This window comes from Sycon ciliatum, chromosome 8 (genome assembly GCF_964019385.1).
Source record: "Sycon ciliatum chromosome 8, ocSycCili1.1, whole genome shotgun sequence".
Classification (NCBI taxonomy): Eukaryota; Metazoa; Porifera; class Calcarea; order Leucosolenida; family Sycettidae; genus Sycon; species Sycon ciliatum.
Window position 1 is genome coordinate 18266472 of NC_088650.1, and position 10000 is coordinate 18276471.

General features: G+C 49.1%; 2 protein-coding genes across 3 annotated transcripts in view; one reads left to right on the top strand and one right to left on the bottom strand.

Moving 5' to 3' along the window:
• The window catches only part of LOC135823984 (uncharacterized), a 29695-nt gene extending 20804 nt beyond the window's left edge, over positions 1 to 8891 (bottom strand). Inside the window, exons 1-4 of the mRNA XM_065336867.1 lie at positions 8417 to 8891; positions 6123 to 6527; positions 1628 to 1999; positions 974 to 1184 (exon numbers count right to left, since the gene is read on the bottom strand). Of these exons, the coding sequence (XP_065192939.1) occupies positions 974 to 1184; positions 1628 to 1999; positions 6123 to 6527; positions 8417 to 8489 (1061 nt within the window). The 5' untranslated portion in view covers positions 8490 to 8891. The remainder of the gene's footprint in view (positions 1 to 973; positions 1185 to 1627; positions 2000 to 6122; positions 6528 to 8416) is intronic.
• A 496-nt stretch (positions 8892 to 9387) lies between these two features.
• Positions 9388 to 10000, top strand: part of LOC135823985 (uncharacterized) — a 21049-nt gene continuing 20436 nt past the window's right edge. The window contains exon 1 of one of the 2 annotated variants that reach the window (XM_065336869.1): positions 9388 to 9858. In XM_065336869.1, the coding sequence (XP_065192941.1) occupies positions 9786 to 9858 (73 nt within the window). In that variant the 5' untranslated portion in view covers positions 9388 to 9785. The remainder of the gene's footprint in view (positions 9859 to 10000) is intronic. The other variant, XM_065336868.1, reaches the window with a different exon arrangement.

The window sequence follows — 10000 nt, forward strand, 5'->3', positions numbered from 1 at the left end:
GTTCAGAAAGCTCAAGAAACCTAACACCTACATATCTAAGTTTGGAGCTACTGAGCTCACTGGCTTGTCCGTTTGAGCACTATGGCAAGGTACGTTCGGGCCTGGTGTAAATCGGGCTTTGGAAATTTTAATTTTTTATTGCTATCAGGTTCGGCCTCATTTCATCTGTGCAGCGCTGATGAGTCCACAAAGGACGAAACAGTTCTGTCCGCAGATTGAGTAAGTTTGGAGCTAGCATAACAAGAAATACCAACTGTGCGGGGATGACTACCACCAGTCACAGCTTCTCATGATTATAACGTTATTTGATGGATTCCCCCAAAGGAAGAAGCCTATAAACTAAGCTGGCCTCCGCAGATATGCTTCGTTGTGAGATACCAAGGATCTACATATAATAACAATAATAATAAACCAGGTAGCGTACAGGGCAGCAATGCCAACCTTTCCGCTTCTGTCTCCTTTGAGCTCTGCTACATGTGATGGTGGATGGGGCATATTTACCAATACCAAAATGTTAAAAATTGAAATAAAGTAAAGTTCGCACATACGCGTTACAACCGGCATACAGTTGTGTTGAGAAACACAACCAGCTTAGAGAAGTTTCGCCCGTGCCTTGTCACCACAATGCCTGATTACACCAGGGTGGCTGATGCTGCGCCGTAAACGGCAAAGGTGAGGTGGTAAGTCTCACAGCCAATGCTCGATAAGGGGGTGAACCTCGTTAGCTGCGTCCATGTTACCCGCACTCCCAGTAGTGAGTACCCAGTTGAGCATGGGTGTCGGTGCAGTTCATTGCATGTGAAGTGGTTCACGAATGCGCCATCGCATGTGATAACGCAGTACACGCTCCCTGCTCCCAGCGCGGGTCTCGAACCCGGGACATTGTGATTCGCAGGCAAGCCCACAATCACTCGGCTAAAGCGCTGATCTTCCTACCAAGGTTTAGGGCAACATAAGGTGCAGTCAGACTTACTAGTGACGGTCAATGTTTGTGGCAGACACAGAGATCCGTTCATTGCCATGGTGTAGATTGATTTTGGTGAAGTTGCGACAGGTGTAGTGGAACGTGATGTTCACCAGAGGTATTCCCACCGTTACGTTTGATGATGGTGTGATGATCGGCGGCTCGATGAGAAACCTGGTGGTGATGTCATCTGTTGGTGTGCAGGGTGCAATCTCAGAATCTACATAAGTAGAGGGTGAGAGGTTGGCAGAAAGGGAAAAATGGGTAACCGAGGACAGAGGCTCGGCAGCAAGCATGAGGAAAGAATAAGAATAGCTAAATGCACACACAGCACACCCCCCCCCCCCCCCACACACACACACATGCTCGTGCATGTGCACACATATACACACACAGTGTGTGTTGGAGGCAGAGAACTACCTCGTGAACAGATTGAATGAAAAGGAGGGGAACAAGAAAAGCTCAGGGTACAAGAGTTAGAGAGAGCACGTGTGTGTATGTGAAAGAGAGAGAAGGAGAGCGAGCGAGCGAGAGAGAGAGAGAGAGAGAGAGAGAGAGAGAGAGAGAGAGAGAGAAGTAGAGAGAGAAGAGAGAGAAGTAGAGAGAGAGAAAGAAAGAAAGAAAAGAAAGAAATGGACTATGATAGAGGAACAAAGAACCCACGTCTTGGCTTGGAGAGCATGTAGCTCCATTCGGCTGTTGTTTCCGTTCCATTCACGACGTTGGTGGCACTGCACGTCATGCACCCATAACAGCCAAACTTGATGACAACTGTGTCTTCACGGTCTGTGTGTTCAAAGCAGTCTGAATCACGAGCCGCGTGGCATGCCTGCTGCTGCTCGATGCTCACTACATCGTAGCAGCTGTCGGAGTAATTGCAGCTGGTACACGGGTGATCGCAACCGTACGGACCCACATTGTTCATGTGGAACCGATAGTTGACCGGCTCTGAGCCAGTGTAGGGACACTGAATCCTAGCCAGTGGTTCTGGCTCGGGGTTTTTTGTGTGCTTTGCAGAGTCAAACGTAACCGGATCTGGAGCACAGCAGAAAATAGTACACACAAAGAGTCACGTGGCAGACTGCCATCTAGCCCCGCGTGGTACATCAGGCAATGCATGCGGGTCAGCATTGCAGGCCTTTGCAGAGAATCAGGAAAAGTCCTCTCGTTGCACGAACCGTTTCTCACAGAAAACTAGAGCGGTGTGAATCCGCTTGGACTCCAAAGTCGCTACTTTATTTATGTCTGACGTTACGATTTTCAAACCCAATGTGGTAACAGCTTGTATGCATTTGAGTACTTGCAAACTGTGTGCGTTGCGAGAACTATTTTCATGCTCTAGGTTTATGGTGTGCACTGGAATGGATGCGAATGTCTCACTCAACACGGTATCCGGACTGGTCCTAATCTCTTATGACTGTAAATTAGAGGGAAAAAGCTCACAATAATTATTATGTTCTTGCATGTTTTTTTTATACACCGCTGCTCACTGCATTCTCGCTATGTATGGAGAGTACCGTATTTTTCCGGTTGTAACTCGACCTTTACGACTAGCAATAGAGGGAGAAAGGGTGGGGGTCGACTTACAACCGGGATTCGACTTAACCCGACTGCTGCATGGACGATAAGTGCTGCGAATAGTGATCATGCACCCTGGCCTGAGTAGCTCGCTTGGCTAATTGAAAGTCTGCCGACCTCGGCCACATTATGTTGCTAATACATGCACAACCCCAGTCACAGCGCACAAGTTGGTTGAGTTTGGCCGTCAGGAGGCCAGCGCAAGGTATCCGGGGCGCGGGTCTGATTCCAGCGAGGGGCAATGTGGTACCCCGCAGCGCAAGGGTAGCGTGATACCCTAAGCCAACGTGCGTGCTGCATGAGTAGCGTGATACTCGCCGAGCGCTTTTGCTGTTGCCTAGCAACGCATTTCTGTCTTTCCTGGGCCCCCAAATGCATGTTGGGTGGCCCTGCGCATGACTGCACGTTGTCATAGCAACCTTGGAAATCTCAAGCCGGTTACCAACAAGCTAGGAATCAGACCAAGCCGCCGAATGCCCCCGCCGGCCCCCGGCGCTTCATTGCAATTGAATTAATATTTTGTCCAGAATAGTGAGCTAGGACAGATCAAATACAATGTAGCTTGGAGTACCATCATGCTGAGTGGCACTCATTGTGAGACGTAGGATAGTGTAGAGCGATAATAAATACCAGGAGGCGTGGGTGGGAGGGAGAAATTGCAAAACAGTTGGATGCACGCAGCAGCACAGCTAGCAAGAGAAAGAGCCGTGGATGGGTTTGTTCCTGTTTTTGATGGCTGTGGCCATCCGTTCGCTCAACGCTCGTGTGAGTACGGCGTTTGTTTGTGCTGCCAGCTCGCGTCTGGCGTTTGTTTGTGCTGCCAGCTCGGGCCCGGTGCGCGAGTGAAACCGAACCGTGACAAAGGCTTTCGCTCTTTAGTGCTATTGACTGGCTTTTCATACGATGCCTATTGATGTCTAGAGACATGCTGTCTAGCCTTCCCCTGGTACGCATTCACGGGGCTTTGTTGAAGTTCGTGCCGTGAACTGCCAAAGGGAATTGTTTGAATGGTGCTGGGGCGAGTGCGACATTACGGCGTCCCTGCAGCCGGCCTAATCGCGTTTGTTGCCACAACCGATTTTATAACCAGGAACTACTGTAAATATACAAATTTTCGGCAGCTATTTAATTTCGGCTATATTCGGCACCGACCCAAAACGCCTAAATTAAAACGCTGATGAAATTTTTCGCAGCATCTGTCGCACTATACCATGCCCTCTACCCCACGCCGAAAATAAATCGCCGCCGAAATGTCAAAAATCGTGAAGTGCCGAAATTTTGCAGCGCCGAAATTTTGTATGTACAGTATCAGTATCTTACAAAAAATGACCTGCACTGCATGCACGAGTGCACCATGTGTACACATTTCTGCCAGTTTATTGGCCTTTAAGGATTGGGACATTATACCCTCCAATAAGGAATGTCCAAAGCATTCGACTGTATACGTCGTGACAAACTGTTGACAGTTCTCGAGTCCTTCCTGACGGAGGATGATGTTCGGCTGGTCAGAGTGCTGCTGACCAACACAACTTGTCTACGCAGATGACACCGATTTCATAAGCCTTAGTCGTCAATGGCTCACAGAGCTCGAACCGATCATAGACCACACTCTCAGGCAGTGGGCCCTGAGAGTCAACAGCACCAAAACTGAGTGGACAGAGTTGGGTCGATCTGTAGACAGAATTGACGAGCGCTGGAGGACATCCCGAAAGCTGGGCTCAATCCTGGGCGACATTGAGGATGTGACACGTCGCAGGCAATTGGCCGAGGCTGCCATCCGATTCATGTGGTCTCTTTGGAAGCGCCGAGGACTGATCCGAGAGCCTCTGCGTATGAGGTTGTACTGCGCCTTTATCATGCCGATACTTCTCTATAATTCAGGCACCTGGGGCCTGACGGTTGCTAGCGAACGCTCCCTGGACGCTTTCCATAGAAGGCAGCTCAGGTCACTGCTCGGCATCACATGGCCACAGAAGATTAGTAATTTGGCGTTGTATGCCCGATGTGGAGTGGAGCCACTGTCGGACTTGATCCGAAATTCACGCTGGAGTCTATTCGGGTATGTGCTTCGCCTAGGTAAGGACACGCCAGCACGATTGAGCACGGAACAATACTTTCAGGCACCCGAGGGGAGGTACCGTGGGAGGCCGAGGGTGACACTACCAATATAGCTCCACACCGATCTGTCCCAGTCGAACAATGGGCACCTGCGGAGTGTTGAGGACTTGCGCCGTCTGGAGCGGATTGCTGTGGACCGTCCAGCATGGAACACGCTGGTGAAGAGTGTTTGTGCACACTCTCGTCACGAGTAGAAACAGCCATGGCACCCGTATAAACTCATAACAACCATTCTATAATAATATTACTATTTGAATCTTTTCAAAATAATTATCTGGCAACTCAACCTCATACGTATTATCTGGCCACCCATAGGCCATGATGCTACATGAGGAGACAATAATGATGACATTTTTCCCAATGAGACCAATTTTATGACGCTCCATGTTACTGAAGTACTAACTTCGATCATTGGTTTTGTAGAGCCCCATTCTCTAGGAGCTGTCTACATCTGCTTAGTTTCAATGTCCAGCATAAGCGAACGTGTGGATCAAGCATAACTGGTTGGTTGACGCTGCCGCGGGAATGCGTATAATAATAATAATAATAATAAGGAATGTTTACATGATTTGTTGATATGTTAGTAGCAGGGAGTGGTTAGTAGCGCTTTGTTGGGTGAAAGCTTTAAAACGCAAAATTGAGACCTCCGGATACGGGGTCGACTTACAACCGGTAAAATACGGTATTAGTAAAAGTATTATATTATTTTACTGGGGCAATCACCACAGACTATAAGTCTTTTTATAGGGTACCCTAGGTAAGTGCGTGAAACAGAGCTGAATGAAGAGAGTACAGACGGTGATGGTGCCAGTGCCAAGCTAGTCCATCAATCAAGGTAACTCTGCCAGCACCATTAGGGATAATAGGAGAAAGGGACGTATCCTTTAGCACCAGCCATAACACACTCATGATTGACCATGGTGAAGAATATCAAGTCCGAAGTATTTGAAATACTGCAACTCAACAAATGCACATTTCCAACAAAGATCAATCGTGGCTCGTAACCCGCATTGTGCACCCCCCCCCCCCCAACAAATTTTCAACCTAGGTTCAGCATGCACGTAATGACCATGAGTGACATGCACCAGCCATCCTACACATATGCGGCCGTGCACCCCCCCCCCCCCCCCACCCCTAAAACGGTACCAGCTACGCCTCTGTCCACGGTGAGATTATTTCAAAAGAGCATTGCAAACAAGATAGACAATGTACACTTGTTATCCTCTTTATCTATTCTGTTCAGGGTCAGCTGGGTAGATCTTTTTTTAAGTGCGCGCACACACACACACACACACACACACACACACACACACACACACACACATAAACACACACACACACATATACACACACACAAACACACACATACACACACATACACACACACACACACACAGACACACACACAGATACACGCACACACACACACTGCACACACGCATACACATGCGCGGGTACTTACATAGAACCTTTAGCCTGTACACAGGTGGCAGAGTCGAGTAGAACTGGGTGTAATGCTCATGCAGGGCTGCTAGGTGCGGGCTTGCAATAGCCTGGCAGAGTATCAGGCTGTCGTCATCATCGGGAGTAAACTTATGTGTGAGATATGGTGATGAGCTGAGCTGTACGATGCTAGTCTGGTGATTCAGTACCTGTAGGAACACAAATGTACTGTTGGTGCCCAGCGCAACCGTATCCATTGTTGTGTCGTGGTAGCAGCTAATCTGACCTGGCCTCACCGTCTCATTTGCAATCAGCGTAGCGTTGATGACGTGTACGACACTGCCGACAGTACTCAGTGAGCTAGAGTCGGCCGCAGCCTTGCAACAGCAGATCGCGACTAGGGAAAGTATCCTTAGAGCAAGGTCTGGACACACACACACACACACACACACACACACACACACACACATATGTATGCACACACACATACACACACACGTATGCACAGTGCACACACACACACACACACACACACACACACACACACACACACACACACACACACACACACACACACAAACGTTGAAATTGAACACAGGCAATGTTTACCAGAATATCCTTTCCTGGACACTAGCACAGTGCAACAGTCGACACACTTTATACATGAACACACAACGCAGAGCTTCACAACGACAGCTGTTACAGTAGATGCAGCACTCGCTATGGACAAGACAAGGGGTTTGCGTCTCCTAGAATATCACGCAGAGATTGGCAACAACGCGGCATTGCATCTGCATGTATCAGAAATCTACAACGTCACACTTCTCAAAATGTTTCCTTGAAACTCTCCTGCAGCTGTGATTATAGTTGAATAAGGGTGATAGAGGCACAGCTAGCGAAATGGCGGTGGGTACACACGAACACTCAGGGGCGTCGGAACCGGTGCGACAGTTGCGGCCAAAGCCGCACCAATAATTTTCGAAGTTAAAAAAAAAAAAATTTCAACCTTGCTGTTGGCTTGTCGACACTTGTACAGGTACCATGTTTTACATCGACAATGCGGTGTATCATCAGCATGCATATTCTTATTTCTCATATTATTCTGTAGCGTTAAAATATGGCCTTTTAGGCCCAATTTTCAAATTTTTTCCCGCGGGGAGAACCCCCGGACCCCCCTCTCTCACTTTCGCCGCACCAATGTCAAACTCCTTCCGACGCCCCTGACACTTTGACGAACACTCTCCCAGGCGAACCTTCAACTGTTGCAACCCTTATCCTGGCACAAACGCAGTGCAATGGAATTTTCACATCCATTGCCCCCTCTATGGGTTAAGCTGCGTGAGGAAACGTCCAACAAGAAGACTGCCGGTTGAGTCCAGCGAGGACGATATGCATGTCACAATCTAACCTGTCATGTGTTAAAGATTTACACTCTTCTCACAGAAAAAGTGAACATAAGGCCGTTGACCGTTTTGCAAACACTGGGCTCAGCCGAGCAGTGAATCCAGCGTTACCGTAATCATGAGAATGCATCTGCCCTACTACCATAGAGTATGATTACATGTCGACAAGCAATCAGGGTGCCACAATGATTCAAGTGTGTATTTCTTCAAGTTGTCAGGAGGCTTACTCTGCTGCTGCCGGGAATTTCACACGTTCTTCGAAGTTTACATGTTTTAGTGGTTGGTAAGATATTGCCTGCAAACATGTCACAGTTCGCAGTATTTGTCATGTCCAAAACCTAACCGCTGGATTTCGCATCCGATCAATGCTGGATTTCGCATCCGATCAACTAATTACTTCATGCTTTTGAATGCCAAGCGCGCAGGAGCAGGGCCTTGTGCTGTGCACCCCTAGACCTGCGTACACCGGATGACCCGCCTCTGTCATCCGGGATGCAAACTCGGCTCACCGGATCCAGTACTGTCATGTACATGTACAAGGATATCTACTGTCGTGGACATGGAAATCCGGTAGCACGTCTAGCGGCCCCAGGGCGCTGGCCATGCAGCCGTCGATAAGGGAACATGCATTATGCGCTGCAGAGCGCTGGTCGCGCATCTCATCGAGTCATCAACAATCATGACTTTGTGCACTGGACGCAGCGTTCTGTGCGCGCTGAGGGCGCCGGCCGGCCCCGGTCAATCGACTGGATTTCCATGTCCGCTACACTACAGACTCAGTCAGTACTTGCTTTGTGGTATGCCGCCGAACCTCTTCCGTTGAACTAACTAACCCCATGCCAGTTGCTAGATGATCTACAGCACAACCACACACAGTTTTCCTTGGTCTTGGGACTTCGAACCGTCTTACCTGGGTGGCGAGTCCATAGCATCGCTGATGCCTCAACCTGTGTCATACTCATAGTGCGCTTGTCCGCCGCCATACGGCATGGGGGATTATTTTCATTTTACGACACTGCTGCACCACGAGCAGTGCCAGTAGGGTAGAGGGCTGCACTTAGTCTTTCATTGGGCGTTGCGACGCTTGCTGCCCACGAACTGACCTAATTGTAATATCAATCGATGTCACGCGCCTCAGGTAGCCCGTCTCTCTCTCTCTCTCTCTCGTCTCCTGGACGACTCGATACAGCTGGCCTGGGCGTTAGCATCGGCGAATAGTATTCAAAGAACGTGCCGCAAATTTCTGATTTGGTAATTTCCATCCGTAGCCGGAGGGTTGAGTTTTTCCAAACCCTCTGTTCTGCTCCGGATGCTGTAGCTACCACGACCAGGTAAATCTAGGCCTCTGAGCTGCCGCGTGCCGATACCATGGATACCGGGGGCCCGGGCGAAATGTTGTTCCATCTTGAGACAAGGAACACGGAAACGCTGTGACGGACACGATATTTCCCACGGTGCAACTGCAAGTTGCAGGCACGCAGATCTCCAGCCTGTCCAGGTTCGATATCTGTCACCAAAACGAACGACAGTGACTGCCAAACTGCCTGTGAACATGTGAATGTCAGTTGGAGTAACAACTCTCTCGTCTCTCCAGACCGCAGCTTCAGATGTAGCATGCACCGAGTCTGTCTCTCTCCGGACTTCGATCCACGCGCTGCGCACGATCGAGGCAAGCTGGCACCAATGGCTTTGCGGCGACCAAGACCATGTATCATGGCATGAAGACGGCAAGAGTGATAATAATTACATGTATTATGAAGTCTGAAGAGTCAAGACTATGATTGTACTATTGTAGTGACATGTTGTACTAAACGTCGTGATGTAGAGTCTACATGGTCTACATGGTAGATCTACAAGACTACGCGTCACTACACTAGTCTTCACTAGCTCTTGGAAAAACTCTACGCTACGGATGGAAATTACCACAGGAGAAATTTGCGGCACGTTCTTTGAATACTATTCGCGGATGCTAACGCCCAGCTGTATCGAGTCGTTCAGCAGACGAGAGAGAGAGAGAGAGAGAGAGAGAGAGAGAGAGAGAGAGAGAGAGAGAGAGAGAGAGAGAGAGAGAGAGAGAGAGAGAGAGAGAGAGAGAGAGAGAGAGAGCGAGAGAGAGAGAGAGACGGGCTAGCTGAGGCGCGTGACATCGATTGATATTACAATTAGGTCAGTTCGTGGGCAGCAAGCGTCGCAACGCCCAATGAAAGACTACGTGCAGCCCCCTACCCTACTGCTCGTGGTGCAGCAGTGTCGTAAAATGAAATAATCCCCCATGCCGTATGGCGGCGGACAAGCGCACTATGAGTATGACGCAGGGTGAGGCATCAGCGATGCTATGGACTCGCCACCCAGGTAAGCCGGTTCGAAGTCCTAAGACCAAGGAGAACGGTGTGTGGTTGTGCTGTAGATCATCTAGCAACACTTGAACTGGCATGGCGAAGTTAGTTCAACGGAAGAGGTTCGGCGGCATAACACAAAACAAATAGATATCCTC